This window comes from Melopsittacus undulatus, chromosome 9 (assembly GCF_012275295.1).
Source record: "Melopsittacus undulatus isolate bMelUnd1 chromosome 9, bMelUnd1.mat.Z, whole genome shotgun sequence".
Lineage (NCBI taxonomy): Eukaryota > Metazoa > Chordata > Aves > Psittaciformes > Psittaculidae > Melopsittacus > Melopsittacus undulatus.
The window spans coordinates 14,577,911-14,595,685 of record NC_047535.1 but is presented as its reverse complement, the minus strand read 5'-3'; the positions used below and the strand labels follow the sequence as shown (position 1 = coordinate 14,595,685).

General features: G+C 38.9%; 1 protein-coding gene across 2 annotated transcripts in view; it reads left to right on the top strand.

The window, feature by feature from the left end:
• Window positions 1-17,775, top strand: part of UBE2Q2 (ubiquitin conjugating enzyme E2 Q2) — a 48,787-nt gene that overhangs the window by 19,785 nt on the left and 11,227 nt on the right. The window contains exons 3-7 of one of the 2 annotated variants that reach the window (XM_034065921.1): window positions 3,317-3,421; window positions 5,063-5,119; window positions 5,320-5,406; window positions 7,112-7,252; window positions 15,128-15,212. In XM_034065921.1, coding sequence (XP_033921812.1) covers window positions 3,317-3,421; window positions 5,063-5,119; window positions 5,320-5,406; window positions 7,112-7,252; window positions 15,128-15,212 — 475 coding nt within the window. The remainder of the gene's footprint in view (window positions 1-3,316; window positions 3,422-5,062; window positions 5,120-5,319; window positions 5,407-7,111; window positions 7,253-15,127; window positions 15,213-17,775) is intronic. The other variant, XM_034065922.1, reaches the window with a different exon arrangement.

Sequence of the window (17,775 nt, the reverse complement as noted above, 5' to 3'; positions counted from 1 at the left end):
AATTTTATATATGTATATATTTATATTTTGTTATTTTCATATTAATTCTAATCTATATAATTAGTTTATAATTTTGTCATTGTCTTTGGTCACTTGAGCATTTACCTTATGTGGGTATTTACATTGCTCCTTTAAGACCTTGTGGATTATACATCAGAGTTCCTGCTTAGTTTCTGCTTTAGGCAGTTTCTATTACAGCAAAAGTACTGGAACACTGATAGCCCACTTTTCTTCAGTAGCAGCAAAGCATGTGTTAAGCATTCATTTTAGGTCAGCCAACCATGTGAAGTTAGCCTGGAAATGCATATAAATTATTCCTACATGGCAGAAACCTGCTGTCCCTTTTGATACAGTCTATTCATTGTGCTGCTAACACATACCAAATCATGCTAGGCCCTGCTTAGAGCAGGGGGTTGGATTAGATGACTTCCAGAAGTGCCTTTCAGCCCAAATTCTCCTATGATTTTGATACATGTGACCATGGCATAAGGGATAACAGTGACGGTGATCCATGGCAGAAGGATCAAGGATATGAAATAAATTCCAGTGGAGAAAAAAACGTAACAATAAGGAAGAAGGGTTATAGAGACAGGACCAGCTTTTCACTCTGCTGCCACCTTTGCTGATTGTAGAAACTGAGGTCAAGTAAAACAACTTGGCTGTAAAACTGAAACTGCACTTGGGAAGTTGTATTAAGCTAACCACTAAGAGTAGACTGCTGCCAAGGAGGGGGTCCTGCCCTTAGCTATCCATTCCTGTCTCCCCTTTGGTGGTGGAGCTGGTGCTCATATGCTGAAGCAGGTCATGAATTGATCTGACATGAAGCTTGTATGCTGCTGCATGGTTGTGTGATCACTGGTGCCAGTGCAGTTGAGCAGGTGACAGTGTGCTGCTAGAGGCAGGGAGACACTTCTGCAGGCACAACTGCTGTGTAATCTGGTGCAGGCTGTGCCAGTCGTTTTGTTGCTTTGTGAGTGCTCATACACAGTGGTGCTGTGCTCAGGAAGAAGTGAGAGAAGCTCACAGTGTGTTAGGCCCTGGCTGCAAGGGGTCCTCCTGCGTTGCAATTCAGGTGGTTTCTCATGGGAGCATGGGGAGTGGAGGAAGCTGTGCAAGAAGCAGTGCTTCACTCTCTTCTCAGTCCTTCTCGTCTCTTTCTGTAGAGATGCACCTAATGTGTTCATCTACTTTTCTAAGCTTTGGGCCAGCCAAATGCCATTGGGGCTGTTCTTTCTCCAACTGTTTAGATTTCTTTGCTATGCCTCACAACAGAGGTGAACAAATGAATGGCTTCCTAAATTTACGTAGTTACGTGCAAGAAAATGACAGTTCCTGAAATTTCACAGTTGATTCTCCAGTTCTCTATGATATAGTGTTGTTTATGCAGGGAGAAATGTTCTCAGCACGATGTGCAGCAGTGCATCTTTAAGCATCTTACCCATATTGAGAATAATAGTTCTAAGACCTGTAATTCCATTGACCACCTAACTTTTTGATTAAGCTGCTTTCTGCTTGCTAGAAGATTTCCTGATGTTTCAGACACCCAGGAAGTTTCAAAAGGGTATAGTCTTGACACTGGTGAGAAAAGTGATTGTTACAGAAAGCTTCTGGCTGCATAAAACTATCATTCTGGCTGCATAAAACTATCACATCTCATGAGTATATTCAGAAGAAATGTATTGCTGATACACCAGTTATTTTGATGTCACCTACTTTATTTTTGAGTGAAGGTTGGCTGTCGGGAATGATGCAGAAACAGCAAATGTGATATGATGGAGAGAAAGTCATAATTCTTGTAATGCAGGCTGGTGTGTCAGTTTGTGGCCTCAGAATATGTAACATTCTTATTAAACAGCAGTGTTGAATTCTGCTGGGGAAGGGAAAAGCACTGAAGCTTTCAGGTAGCATGAAGGCAACATCTACTTGTCACTGCTTGGAAAGGAGTTCTTAACCCTGGAGAGGCTGAACTTTCACTTGCAGTAGGGTAAAATGAGAGCATTTAGGCTTGGCAGTAGCAAGATTTAAACGTAAAATGTTTTGGAGTGACTAGATTTTTCTTGGATACCTTCATTTATTGTATATGTTAAGAAACAGTATGCAAACACTAAAGAGTGGTGTAGAAGCATTGTTGTTCCAGGATGATGTAATCTGTACTGAACCCTGGGTGAGGCCACATTGCCTGAGTCTCCTTCCTTTATGGAGTGGGGGCTGCAGCTCTAAGTGTAACTGCTAGTAGTGCTGAAGGGCAGGCATACAGAAATGGCTGTCTTGCACACTGCCTTGTACAAGTGGCAGTGTACATACTCCCTCCCTGGAGGCAGTGTACAAACTCCCTCCCTTCCTATCTGGAAGAGAAGTCCATAAATGGCTGTGTAGTTTTTGCAAGCTTCACCTAGGCTATTATTCTGCAAATAATAAGACATTGACCATCTTGCAGACGTATTCCACAGCTCTTCCTTTGTTTTTCTGATATAACCATGCAAAGAGGTAATCATGGAAAGTTAGGAAATGTGGTTTTATGGTCTCGGCCTTAATTGGGAATCTGAGGCTGGCTGGAGAAAGTTAACAGCTGTGGAAATCCACTTCATTAACATGGTGATTGAGAAGTAGACTTTGTTTCTTTATTTCTGCAGAACTAATTGATGTTCTGGATAGCACCAGAGTGAAGGAAAGATGTTCCGTATTTTGCAGTTAACAGAACAGAGTCAATGTAATGCTGAAAGTTGGAAACAAAAAACAGTGGTAGTAACAGATTGTGGCTCAACCTGATACAGGATGCAGCAAACAGGGCAAGCAGACTGCTTGGGCTCTAGCTGAAAGTTGGCTTGTTTCTATGCCTTGTACAGTGTTTGTCTTGTTTCTAGTGTGCTGCAAAAGGATTCAGGATGTGGAAAATCAGATTGTTCCTCTTTGGTTTTTTGAAGACATTGTTCTTTAACCTAGGAAACTGGAATGGACCATCTTGTCTCAAGGAATATGACTGTTTGATTAATCTCTAGTGATTTGTGGCTGAGACACTTATGCCTGGAATGGATGATGATGCTGCTAGAGCAAGTTATTTTTTGCTCAAGGCTTTTTTCACTTGACATGAGGAGATGAATGGGAGCCATCTTTAACTTGCCACGTCCTTGGTTTCCCATCCTGGGGATTCTATTACAGTGACTACGGACTAAGTGGGGTCTTAGAACTGTATTCCAATGCGTACTGATTTTAATGCTGTATACTGAAAGTTCATTGTCAGCGTGTGAAGAAAATTCAAAATGTATTGGTTTGTGCTTTGGTTTTAATTAATGTTTCCATATTTTCTTTTTTATAGCTTCTTCAGCAGCTGAAGCGATTAATATGTGACCTCTGCAGACTCTATAATCTTCCTCAGCATCCAGATGTTGAGATGTTAGATCAGCCATTACCAGCAGGACAGGTAAATCAAAAAGCTACGGGCACCTCTTTATTGGAGTGAAGGAGGAGTTTTTCAGTTCCAAGAAACAAGATGGTGGGAACGATTAAACCTTTTGTAAGCTAGAACGGAGATAGGAAGTGCTGTTGCTTTATGGTGTCCCCAGTCTGAATGTTGTTTGCAAATCCATTTAATAGTGGTGTGATAACATTACACAATTTACTTTGCAGTTTCTGTATGATGGAAAGGTGTGTATGTGATACCAGTGCTGTCAGTTTAATTCCCTCATAAATACTGCTCAGGCCAGTCACTGTGCATTCCTAGTGCTTCCCAATTTTTTTCCAAGATGTAAATGTGATTAAACACTGTTTACTTTTTCTTGAAGGGTGTATGGTTTTCAGTGTGCGCTTGGATGAGCTATTGATGTTTTCCTTCCTCTTCAATCCCTTGCAGAGACATGGGATATCAAGACCATATGCTACTTTGGGTAGGGAGTATCTGAGATGCCTTGTTCACTTTTTGTGCACTTGATGAATTAAGAGTTGTGAAGGGCTGTCAAAAGTTCTGGTTAACTAATATGTTTTGTATTGTGCTGAAGAAAACAGACCTTGTAACCAATAGTTTCTATTCCTTTTTGTATTTTTAGTAAGTTTATAGTATTTTGGTTTGCTTACACATGATAGGATGACATGATTTCTCAAAACTCATGTAGCATAACAGATGTTTTTCCTGTGGTGACAGTACTATAGTAGTGACAAATAACTTGCTTAATTTTGGTCATGTGCCAGATTGTAATCTTATGGGACTTTTCACTGAGCCACCCACAGAGCCGTGCAACTGTAAAGCAATAGGCCTGTAATGTTAGGAAGTAGCTTCCTTGGAGAGTCTTGCTTATGCTCTGAAAATCAAAACCAAACTCATGGCCGGTTTCTTAGCCACGAAAGTCAGATAATTTGCAAGTTAAATAAGAATTCACCTTAGTAAATCAGACCAAAGATCCCTCTAGTCCTCTGCATTGTTTACAACAGTGAGTTCTTTGCTGAAGGAAGAGTAAGCAGAGGCTTAAGCATATCAAAATGAATGGTTCTGAGAATTCCTGCAGCTCAGACTTCCTGAACTTGAAGTGGCATCCTGAAATGGAAAGCCATGAAAAATGAACTCAACGTATTGCTTTGGTATTTAGTCAAATAATGTAGGAACAATGACTGTAAAATGATAGTAGTTGTTACATAGGAGTTCTAGGTAGGGAGGCAGAAATCCATCAAGTATTAGAGGTCTAAAGTTCATTGGGTTTTGGTTTTTAGAGGTCTACCATGTAGAGCTGTGACCTGATTTTGTAGGTCATGAGTTATAACCTGCTTGATTTGCTTACCCTATTTGTCAGTGGCTCAGAACAGGATATCCTTGTCTGAATCCTAAGTTCCCTCTTAGAACTTAACATGCAATACTTTGTGACATTCTGTTTATCTTTGCTTCATGCAAGAAATCTTTTCACTGTCATACTCCAGGGAAGCATCTTTGTGTATTTTTCACATTAAACTTCAGTCCTTTGCAGACCTTGCTAAGTTTAACTTGTGTGTACAGTGCTTTCTCTTTGATAGGAGACTTCTTGAAAGGAAAGAGCATATGCACAATTTATGCAGAAACCTCATTGTTGTGTTACAGAATGGAACAACAGAAGAAGTTACATCAGAGGAGGAGGAGGAAGAAGACATGGGTGAAGTATGTGTATATATGAGATTGTTTTCCTAACCTAGTAGAATTCTGGCATTTTGCTCTGCAGTGGCTGCCTATTAAGCCAAACTGTAACATGTAATCTCCCTAGAATTCAGCACAAAAGATATTGAAAAATTAGGATGTTTACCTTAATGTCGGCTTTCACTTCCACCACAAACCTAGTGAAATTTTCTTCTTAAACCTAGATCTCAGCTGTGAGGTACTTGGATACAGAGAATTGGACATCTGTTTGTGCTTTAGTCAAACAATACATAACCTTGTGTGCCAAATCAGTAAGTTTGCACTGTTAACTCCTATTTCAAGCAGCACATGAACTGGCTCCAGTACAATTGAAAGTGCCTCCCAGATTGAAGCAGACTGGCTAAGAGTAAATCAGTTTGCTGATTCATGGAACAGGTGAGCTAGTTTTTAACTAGAATACCTTGAAGGAAATAGAAGGACATCAGAAACAGCCACACTAAACTTTAAGGGACTTATGTCACTGACAACACAGTGCACCTTTTAATGAGCTTTTTACTATGTGAGAACCACCCCTTGGAATTATTTCTACATGTTAGCATAGCTCCAGAATGTTTTCTTTTTAAACCATTCTAATAAATAACCTTATTATAAGTGAACTGTTCTGACTGCTTCACGTTTAGGTTTTCAATGAAGGTGTGTAGTAAGAATGAATAACTAATTTTCTGAATAAAAGTCTTCCTTTAGAAAAGATCTAAATTTTACCTGTGTTCTGGAATTAATTTGAAGCAGTCTGCCTTACACCATGTTTAACCTGATCCAGATCACATGTATTGGAACCAGAGTTTCTTTAAAGGTAGTATGTTTGCTGTCCTGTCTGTCATTATTTATAAGCTGTCAGGTGGCACTGTGTGTGGCAATCATATCTTCAACTTGTAGTCTAATTTCTAAACTGAAAAGTGTTTTACAGTTTGTAGAGCTATAGTCATTATTCTGAGAAACATGAGCATTTTAAAAAATACTCAGTGTAAAATCTGTTGCAGTGTTATCATAGGAACCACATAGGTGTGTTTCTTACTATGTAAGACATCCTTGAGTTTGCATTTATGGCCAGGTTTTCCTGCCATGTGAACAGATGGTGCATAAAGAGTAGCCACAGGTGTGGTGGAGCACTGCATATTGGAGCAGATCTGATAGTTGTGTACTCAGAGGTTGCTGGTGTGGCTGCTGTGGTGCTTCATTTTTCATCTCAAGGTATTTACATCCTTCCCCTCCTCTCCACAAATAGCACTTGAGTCACCTTAGAAACAGTTGTCTTGAGTACTCTGCAGCAAGGATAACCCTATCTCAGAATGCAGAGTGGAAGATTTTTCTGAGTCTTAGTCTAGAGCTCAGAACTGTAGTGTCAGCTTGTGTAATCAGAATACTTGACTGCATGAGTTTGTCTTGTATCTTAATTCCAAAATTGCTGCATCTAATTTTCAGCCGAAATTTACATTGAATGAAGTACATGTAGCTTTCTAATATTTAACTTTCTTGAGGGGTTGCTCTAGGCCTGCTGAGTACATTAATCATTGTTTGCCAGCAGTGTAATATAGCTAGATTTCTAATGGAAAAAAGAGTCTGCTTTTAGAAACACCTTGGAGACACTCTGGTTTTTGGTATTTGGATTCTCAAGCCCTGTTCAGAATGCCTTCGTATTTTCTGCATTCGTTAATGGGCTAATTCACTGCATTCTTAGCCTCTTGCAAAGGTTTTATTGTGCCTGTTTCAGTGACCAGAAGCATGTTGTGAATTTGAGTCTCACTTGTATTGTGAAGGCTCCCTACATTTCCAGTGAATAATGTTGGCTGGGAGAGTGAAGTTAGTGCAAAATAGAAATGGCATCCAACAGTCACTGATTCATAGTGCTGTGCAGTATGTGACTATATCTCCAAAAGCCCCTGGGGGGGGCTTCATTGAACAAAAAGCATAGTTAAGCTATTTACAATGAATTTTCCTTTATTCTGTATCCTGTAGGACATTGAAGATCTGGATCATTATGATATGAAGGAGGAGGAGCCAGCTGATGGGAAGAAATCTGAGGATGAAGGCATTGAAAAAGAGAACCTTGCAATCTTAGAAAAAATCAGAAAAAATCAAAGGCAAGATCACTTAAATGTGAGTTACTGATTTTTCTTTGCAATATTGCTGGCTTTGAAATAGGAATGGTTTTCAGCAAATAAAGCCTATTGCTATGCACCATGACATACATTAACCTGTAGCTGACTTCCAGCATAAATAGGACAAATGTCTCAAATTATGGGACCTAAATAGCTCTTTTTTGAGAACTTTGAATAGGCCAGCTAAGATTCCAAGGTCATTTAGTAAATGGACTCATCTTTCATCAAAATCTCTGGCCCAGGAAGTTAGTTGTCAATCCAGGTCCCACAGAGGCACAAAAACTACCTCAAAGCACTCTCATTCAGCCTTGGAGAATGCTATCTTAATTTTTTTTGTCAAACTGGGTTGAGTTATTCTTGGCATTTTGGATGAGGAAGCATCTTTTAGCTTTTCCCCGGAGTCAACTCCTATGTGTAAATCCAGGTTTCACACTTGTTAACAATATTCCTGTCTGATTTCCAGAGATATCTGTTTGACTGTCCTTTTCTCTTGCTCAATGCCTTTGTTATCAACAGTAGGCCTCCTCGCAGAAACAGCAAAAAGTATCTAGGTTGTAAGCATGACTTTTGTTGCTGAGCCCTTAGTAAAATAACAAATAAAGCCATAAATAAAATTGGCTGCATTAAAAGTCTTAAGTGACTTAATGTAATTAGTTAAACCCAAGAGTGTGTGGTTTAAATCCATTTTATGCACGAGTTTGGTTTTCAGTAATAGCTATGCCACACAGAAATTATTGAAGGATGGTTTGGGGTTATTTTTTTTGCCAGACATAAAGCCAGGGGCCTTCAGCACCTCTGCAGCTTTTTCGTCACAGTTTTGAGTTATCCTCCTAGCAGGTAGGTGTAAAAAACCTGTTTGTTCTCTATAGGCTTAGCAATGTTTTGTCACAAGTGCCAAGTTCCAAAGAACCTTTTGCTTCTCAAAGGTGCATGCAGAAGGGAATGACGATGTCATACAACCCGCATTTTATTAAGCCTGGCTTCCAAAGGAATCCATGCGGTTTCACAGAGGCTTCATATGTTTAATGCTGAAATTTCAATACTTCTGGTCACGGCCAGTTTCAGGCCAAGGTAAGGGGTCTGTGATTTTCATAAGTCACCTGTATAGAAAGAAAGTGCCTGAACTGCTGCCTTCTACCGTATGAGCTTCGTAAGTTGTTACATGCTGCTTGGCAAGTCTGTAGATTTGTAGATCATGTCCTGACACAAGATGAGCTATTTCTCATTAAGCCAGTAGTTGAAGATGTGAGCAGTAGTTAGGTACAGAGGAGGGAGCTGCAACTAATCAGGGAGCTGATTCAGGAGCTAGGTTCAGGATTGGTATGTAGGAAAAACCTAGATTTTTGGCCAAGGAGCCAGCTTTTCCTAGTTCTTAAATTTGATTGTGTATTTTGTTTTTGTTGGGGTTTTTTTAGCAACTATTTTCTAAAAAGCTTAAATTGCACTTAAAACTTGTTGGATTCAAGAGAATTGCTGTTGTAAACCTTTTTTGATTTGCAGCGGGAGCTCTATACATTCCAAGTGCTTAGTGAAAGTCGAGCCAGTCTTGTAATACTGGACATGCTCTTGAGAGATCTGGTTATCACAAGAATTTAGTTAGCAGGGTCTTGGCTATTTGTTGCAATGAATTACTGTCCCTAAATAACTCTAGCTCAGGAAAAAAACAACCTTTTCCTTTTACTTACTGACAGTTTAACATGGAGAAGGGTTTTAGTTTGTAGCCATCTGCTTTACGAAGGAATAAAACAGAAATCCTTCTATTGGAGTTCTTCAGCTACTGTCCCAGTGCTGTTCAGATATGACTTGAGTGCAAACCTCTCAAAAATAGCTTGGACTTGTGTTCTGCTAAAACAGGAAGTATGAAATAGTTTGCTAGAGGAGACTGCTTTCAGAGTTCAGTGGTTTCCTGTCAGGTTGTCTGAAGGGAAGTGTATAGTAATGATCACCCTTCAAAAGAAATAAACCCTAAACCAAACCAGTGACAATAAAAAAAGCCCCAAACCAAATTAAACCCAAACTTGGTCAGCATTTCAGTGCTTAAAAATGGGTAAGCACAAGGTGCCAAACTGCATTTGTTATATAGTCAAGTCTTAAAACAGACAGTGATCCCTTACTGGTTTTGTCTAAACTTTAATATTCACAGTTTCGGAAGATGCCTATTGAGATTCTGTGTATTCCTATACTTGTAACTCAGACCGCATGGTATCAACTCCTTAATTGTCAAAGCAAATAAATCCTCTTGCAGCCTGAAAGGCATGGGTTACCATCGTCTAAGACTGGTAAAGCTGGGCAAGGATTTTTGTAGTTTTGATGTTTTTGCTTGGTGTGGAAAGCCTCCTAAACCTGCAGATTTCCTTTTGCTGTCTGTTTTTTTCCCCATTTGGCAAATACTACATTTCCTTTTGCTTTTCCCTCCACATAGTGGAGCTGAAATGAACGCTGCTGGTTTTCTGTTTGACAACAGCAGATTCAACTTACATAATAGCTGCTTCTTATGCCAAGACACTCTCGTTGATGCTGGTGCATAAACAAGGTCAGCTGAGTACAGGGAACAGGGTATTCAACTGCTGCTGAGGAACTGTGGCATTTTTGTGGGTCACCAGAAATAGCTGCACTGCTTAAGGAATTTCTCAAAGGACTTGTGAGGGTTTACTTTTGAGTGCTTGAGAACTGAAAGCTGGAGCTGCACTACTGACCTAGGAAAGAGCTAACCTAGTAGCACTTAAATGCCCCTTTATGCTACCAAAACATGGGACTTTGAATAGAACATTTTAAAGGTGCTCTAAGAAAGTATCTTAACAGAGCAAAACTTTTATCTGTACAGGCCTTCACAGTGGGTTTTCTTAGAGGGTAGTGTGAGTTCCACAAATGTAAATGTAGTGGCTAAAGGTAGTCTGGTTTGCACACTAACAACACAGCTCTTTTTGGTGTACTTTGTTTCCTCAGCAGAGTAAACCCCACCTGTGTCATTTGTACACTTGATGTTGGAAGAGGGAGCATGAGGCCTAGCCCTTTGACTGCTGCCCAGTGCAACCGAAAGACTTCTCAGTTTCTTTACATGTTCTTTTGCCCAAATCCATGGGTCCGAATCCTCTCTCCCCTTGGCTGGAATGCAGGTTGAAGTCACAGATGATGCAAAAAAGCTTTTCCACAGAAATGGAGACCTGTTCTTTCATGTTCCTGACAGGTTAAAGACATTTTTCTGCTGCTCAGGACTTTTGTCATAGGAATTTTGAGGGTTTGTGTGTTTTATAGTAGTTAAGAATATGCATCTACTAATTTATGATTGATGAGTTTTCTTCCTTGGCAGTATCTGGAATCCTTTCTGGCATCAGGAAATATATTTGCCTTGTGGTGCAGTATGTAACTTGGAGAAAGCATTAATTCTCCTCTTAACATTGTAATAACTTTAAAGAACCACTTGTGTATTGGGAGTAGGAAAAAGAAAGGTCTTTGAACTGGAATCATTAACTTCAAATATTTAACAACTTGCTGCCGCTTGCTTTTCAGAGGTCTCTCCCCACAGTCATTTTAGAGATTAAGACTTCTTTTATTTAGATCATGCTATTGGCTTTTCCCATTTCCTACTGAGGAATTTATGCACTTTCCTCTAAAAGTCTCAAATGTCTCCACTTTGATCTTCAGATTTTATGAGGTCTGAGGTGTCATTTCCATTCTAATCCTTGAAGTATGAATCTACCTTCTAGGAATGAATGTACTTCTGCACAAATAGTAAGGAACTTCAGTGGCAATAGAACACACTTGTATTCTTTAGCTCTTTTGGGGTCACTTTAGCTTTTATTATCTTGGGGGAGACTCAATTTTTTGTCTTTTGTTTTAGCAGGTAATTTTTGGTCATGTAGCTGAGCCATCTGAAATGTATTGTGAGTGAGGCAATTCACTGGTTTGATGCATGACAGTATTTTTCAGAGCAGACAGAAAAAAGGCCATTCACTCTTTGGATTTAAAACTGCAGTGAACTGCACCTACTACAACTCAGTTTAAGGAGCAGACTGTATCTGTCTTTTGAGAGATGGAAAGGGGGAAAAGACAAGGTCCAAAGGATAAAAGCTGAGGCTGCAAAACCTCCTATCTCTGGAGATTTAGTGCAGTAGACAGCTAGGGCAGTGGCATTGCTGTGCTGTAGTTAGGTATGCCCTACTGACCTGGGAATGCAGAAGCTCTGTTCTGAAGTCCCAGCTGTCTTAGAAGCTGCTTAACTGTTCTGTAAAGTGTTTTACTCATATGCATGTGTTTGCAGTAAAATACTAATTAAGGGTAGAAACACTTCTGAAAACTGTAATGCCTATACTGACCTGCATCCAAGTTTCATGTTCCTTGCAGTGGCAGAAGCATATTCTTAGTGGATAGTGATGCATCTGATGAATAGTTTTCATGTGCAACAGTTTTGGCTCTGGGAATTCCTGTACCAGGTGTTCCAGGTACTTGCAACTCTCAGCAACTGGCATGTTGTCTGCATAGATGTTTACCTCCTGTAGCAGGGATCTCTCCAGCTTATCTTGTCATTGTCCTGGAAGAACCGCAGATATGCTTGTACAGGAGAGGATGATCAAGTGAGACTTCTTGTACCTGTTTGATTACTTAACCAGAAAGAAGTCACCTGGGGCTTCTCTAGCAGCTCTGTTAACTTCTTCAGTTCACAGGTCAAATGGCTATGCCTTTCTGCACTTGGAATCAAGCCCAGGTACCTGTCAGATCCTGTGGTTGACAAGTTATTTCTAAGGCAGTTGTGATTTTAGTCTTGATCTCTCAAGTGGAGAAATGGGAGCTTTATCTCCCTTGGAGTGCTAAGTCCCACTTTTCTGGAAGGATACTCCATTATCTATATCTCAATTCAGTCTTCAAAGTTATACCTTGCATATAGCAAGTTAGTGAAAGTTAAAGTTTTAATTTTAGTGCTAGTATAGTCAAAACTGAACTCAGTGCTCAACTGTATCACACAATGGTGTGATGCAAGTAGTACTCTCTTCTAAACTGTACTTCAACAGTAGTTGTAAAAACAAACGTGACACCAGAATGGAGAGTTCATGTTTCAAAGCAGTGGTGTTTGGCATTAAGGTTACTATCAGGTATAGGAGTCAATCTCTAGAGCTTTGTCCAAGGGTAGTTAAGAGCACATAAAGTAAGCTCCTGTGCTAAACTTGTTAGGTTAAGCTTGCTAGCCTCATTTTCTTGATCATAGATTACTGGTTTGCACTCTATCAGTTCATCAGAGTAGTAAGTTGAACTACCTGTAATACTGCGGTAGGAGTGGGCACCCCAACCAGAAACTCTTAGGAAAAAAGAATGAAAAATACTGTTGCAGACTGAGTCTACCGAGTCTAGCTTACACACACTGAAATTAACCTTTGTTTTTAAATACCACTTCAGTTTCTCAGCAGTTAAAAGGGCACACAGGAGTATGTGGGTGTTTTAAGTCTAGGGTTTTAAATTACTACAGTAGAGAAGATCCTTGAATTTTCATATGCAAAGGTGAGCTTCCAACATTATGTACAGAAATTCAGTAGCTTAATTTGATGGGAATAAAGGTGCAATGAGGAAACTAGTTTTCTGGAGGATGTCTTTGAGAGTCCAAGTTGGTTTTTAAATTGCCTGTATTTAGAGGCTGATATTCTGTGAAATAGTTAAACCAGTTTCTTCAGTAAGAAATGCAGCAGATGAGGCAAGGATTTTACACAGCCTGCACAGAAGAAAGCCAAAATCTCTACATTTCCCTATGAAGTTCCCTCTGTATTCAACACTTTGAATCTCAACCTTAACACAGTACAAGGCTGAAAAAGCACAGACATTATACAGGGAATGGTGCTTAACACTGTGTTGTGTTAACTTAAGTGTGCTGCTTCCTTTTCCAGCAAATCTGCAAATAATATAAATAGTAGTAATTTGCAGATAACTTGCATGAATAATCAAGCTGTTTTTTTTTCCATAAAACTTTATTCATCTGCTGTTAAAGGAAGAGAAATTCTTTGTCTGATAGTGCTCTACGGGCAGGGACTTAAGTAAACTGAGAAATGACTTCTCTGGAGCCCTGTCTTTGTGTAGCTTTTGTTTAAACAGATTAAAGGAGTTGCCTTTAATTTGCATATTTAATTATAAAATTCATTCTTCATACTGGTCCGTTAAGAAAAACTAGTGGAAATTCAGTAATCAGCATAATTAAATCCAGAGGAATATGAAAATGAGTAGCCGAAAAGAATAGTTTACAGATTATAGCATGAAGCTAAGCATATTGTATGGTGCTACTGAACAGAGAAGACAAAGGAGTATGGGGAGGCTTTAAAATCAAGTAACTACTACTGATATATAATCCTTATTAAGAAATAATTTGATCCTACAATTAAGAACTTGTAGAATATATCATGTCACTGTTGACTTCAGGCAGTCAGGAGTGATGTTTCATGTATTAAGCAATGATCATTACTGCATCAGACTTTTCCAGAAATACTTCTCTGACACTTCTGTCCAAAAAGAATCTGTTTGTAGATAGATGTGCATAGTGTCTGAAAGAAAACTGAAGAACCAAATCTCTCCCAGTTTATAGATGGAGTAGAAAAACAGGCCCCTAATCTAATCATTCAGTATTTCATATAGAGAAGCTGAACCAAACTTTACTCTAGGTGAGGGCTTCTGTGTTTGGTGGTAGGGGTTTTGCTTGTTTTCATCTCTGTTTTCCAAAAATCTTGAGTGTAAAATGGTATTGAGTGGAATATACGAACAGGGTAATCATGTAGCATCTAAGGTTTAGTATCAAAATCTGTCCTGCTAGTGTTGGCATTGAATTGGAGAGAGTAATCAAGGTATTTTTGGCAATCATGTTATTCCAAATAAGCACTTCAGTGTTGTAAGAGGGAAAGGTTCTGACTTTGCTTTCAAGCTCAGAAAATTGAGGCAAAATTTAATACCCAGGTCACAGAACTGTCAGCATTGGGGATGTATGCAGAATTCAACCAGTGCTGCAGTTGTTGATATTAAATACACATCAGTTACTTGATAACTGGTGTGGTCATTAGTTTGTCAGTAACTGGTGTTTTTTGGAAACAGTTATTCTGTATGCATGTCACTTTTTTTCCTCTTCTTTTTCTTCTTTCTTTCACCCTGTATCTCAGGCTAAAATACCAGGTTTAGAAGTGGTATGTTATTTTGTCACTTTGAGATGCTGAGTAATACAGAACTGAGCTCTGAAAGAATGGAAGAGATTCATGCCCTGGTTGCATAAACCAGAACTATGACAAACCGCAAGAAATTATTTGGTATTTTCAGGTTTACTTACTTTAATCTTCCTCTCTGTAGGTGCTGGGGTTTTTTCACTCTGCACACAATAGTATTGCTTTTGTTCTGCATTTTCTAAGTATTTTCATTAGCCCTACTGTGTCCAGAAGCTGCTGCTCTGTGGTGATACTTCCCAACTCCTCTACCTTTTTTGTAACCAAATAATACACTTCTGAGAAAACAGTAAAACCTTATGTGCAGAAGCTTGTTCTTAGCATTATTCTTTCTTTTCCTTCCAGTACATAAGAGTAGAAGGTGAAAGGAAATATTTCCCTATTACAAATGTACTGTGGATCCATCTTGGAAACAAAATGCTAGAAAGATTAAATTACTTAACAGAAAAGTATGTCTGTTGTACCTTGATTAAAAATTTGTATCACTTATACCGTGTAGTAGAATATATTAACATGCTGCTTTAGAGGGTCTCATTTCTTTTGAGTAGTCTTGCTCTCTAGAAAATGTAACTTTTCAGCAGCCTGATCCTAGTACAGAATCTTCGAGTTACTGTAACTTTGTAATGGAAATAAAGCTGTTTGTAAATGTTACTTTTTGTTTATTTGCAGTCTTTTTTTGTTTGTTTCAGGGTGCAGTCTCTGGGTCAGTTCAGGCTTCAGATCGACTGATGAAAGAACTCAGGGATATATATAGATCACAGAGTTATAAAACAGGTAAAATGCTTCATTCAGATTTCCCTTCTTAAAATATGCTTTAGAAGTATTCTTTTGGCAAATACTTCCTGCTAATTCTGTGTTTTGTTGTCATATGTATATATATACGTGTGTGTAGGTATATGTGTGCACATATATAAAAATACATAGATATATACGTTATACAGAATTTTGTTACATAAAAGTGTATTGGTGGAGAGAAAGGAAGTGAGGATACATACCCTCCTAAAATGCTCTCCCATTTTGTAATGCAAAACTTCATTGAGAAGAATGCTCTTGGGGTGGGTGACTACAAAGAACAATTCAAGACTACACCTGTGGGATTTCTTGACATTTCAAACTACCTGAAATTCAGCTCTCCAGGTATACAGGGCAAAAGGTGGGTAGTACTGCCCACAAGGATGTGCTTGCTGTAGAGAGATTTGTGTTCAATAGAAGAAGGTTTTGTTATTATACAGGATTTAACTTTAACTACGCTGCTGTTACTTCTATTATTTTGTGACTGTGTTAATCTGATCCTGAGCTCTATGTATTCCTTGGAGTAAGGATACAAATGGTAATTGAAAACAAGCTTGTTTTTTAAATTTGTTTGAATAACAAACACTGATTAGTATTAGGTAGGTGGGTGGTTGGCTGGCTGTTGCTGCATATAAGGGCTGTACCTAAACAGCTCAGCAAAGGAATCAGTATATTGAATTGCCTGCCTGTCAACTGTACAAGAAATAGAGATAACACAGATTTCAGGCAAGTTGTATTCCTGTATGTCAGCCAAGTAGACAACTCTATCACTGCAGCTGGATATGAGAACCAGGATGGGAACAGAAGGAATGCCCAATTAGAAAATTGTAATCCTCTGTCTCTTACTGAACTTCTGGCTCATACTCAGTGGCTATGGCATTTTAAAGGACAGAGTTGAAGAGACATTAAGTTCCTGTTTTGATTTGCCATATTTAAGGTAAATAGTTTTATGTGCCCAAGTACTGTGGACAGTGTCTGAAATATAAATTTGATTAGGTACCCTAGTGTTGATCTAATGCTAGCCTACTTCTTTTAGGCATTACTGAAACTGAGTGGTTGCCAGTATGCCCTAATCACCATCTGTCCAGCAAAGAACAGATTACTGGGACTAAGGAAGAGCCTAGAAATAGATCTGTGTTAGTCACATGGGATGCTTTACTGCCCGTGTATGGTCTTCAGGGTCTGCTTTTGTGGTTAGAACAAAGATTGGCTATAACAAGTCTACTTGACTGTAAAGACTGTATGGTACTTAATCACAGTGGTACTGCTGGAGTCACCAAAGAACCCCTGTAATAGGTGTATTTTGAGGAGAAGATTTGGGTTCCTTAATAATGCCATTTCTTGGCTTTAGATTAATAACGAGTCTTAACTAGTTGCAAAAGATGGAACTCCTGATGCAGGAAAGCATACCCTGATGAGGAAAAGTAAACCCTGCTAAACTGTAAAGGAAGTTACTAGGAGGAGTATAGTAACTTACTGTTAGCTTATGACTTAGGAATATGTAAAAAGACTACAGCTGGATGCCTTTTCTAAAAAGTATTGATGAAGTGAAGTGTCATGTGGGGGTTGACGTTATAAAACCATGGCAGTCCAGCTTTATAACCGCATCCTACTGCTACATTTATTAAATGTTGCCAGTAAATGATGATGTTTGTTATAAAACTTATCTAGATCCATTCCTTATGGCTTCATTTAATCTTAGGACTTAAGTGAGTTTAAGTATCAGCTCCTCTCCTTTGCACAAACCTCCTGCTTTTCTAGCCTAGTTCTTTGTTTAGTAGTTAGATAACTGCCACCATGGGAGCAGGGGCATGGTAGATAATTGGCTTTTTTTTTTTTACCTGTGATCTTTTTCTGAGAACTTGCTCCATGGTCTATTTTCCCCTTAATTTAACTTCTTACTATTAACACACAGAGGGAACCATTGTGAAACTTAAAGGTTCTGGTAACTGTTGCAAGGTAGTTTAAGTCTGTTTTCATTTTTGCTAATGTAAGCCAGAACATCTAAGGCTGCTCTTCAGTTGCATAAGAATTACTTTTGTTAGGGTATATGAGGTTACATGTTTTCAGGATCGACAACAGGACAACACTGGGGCTTCTGAAGCACGTAACAGTTGTACTAATAGTCCTTTATTTTTTTTTCTTTTCTGTTAAACTGTTTTAATATAAAGTAGCATTAAAAAACACTGCCAGGACTTCAGCTATGGGTGTACGCTCAAAGTAGTGTCCATTTTGGAACTGAAGCTCCTTTACTGATTGAAATACTATTGTTCAAGCAAAAGATGACAGCCAGCTTGCTGTCAACAGGAAAGTTGCTTATCTACCTGGAAAATCTAAGCGAAGAAGTACCCTTAAGATCAAACAGATCATAACAGAAGTAAAGCAGGTTAAGATACTCTGCAAGAAATTAGACAGTTTCATTCACCTGTTTTCATAATAGGAGTCGCATGTCCTCCAAACTAAGATTATTACACTTCCAAATATAAAGTTGGAGATTTGGTTAGTTCACATGGAAGAATTCACAAGGGTTTTAATATAACTGGGG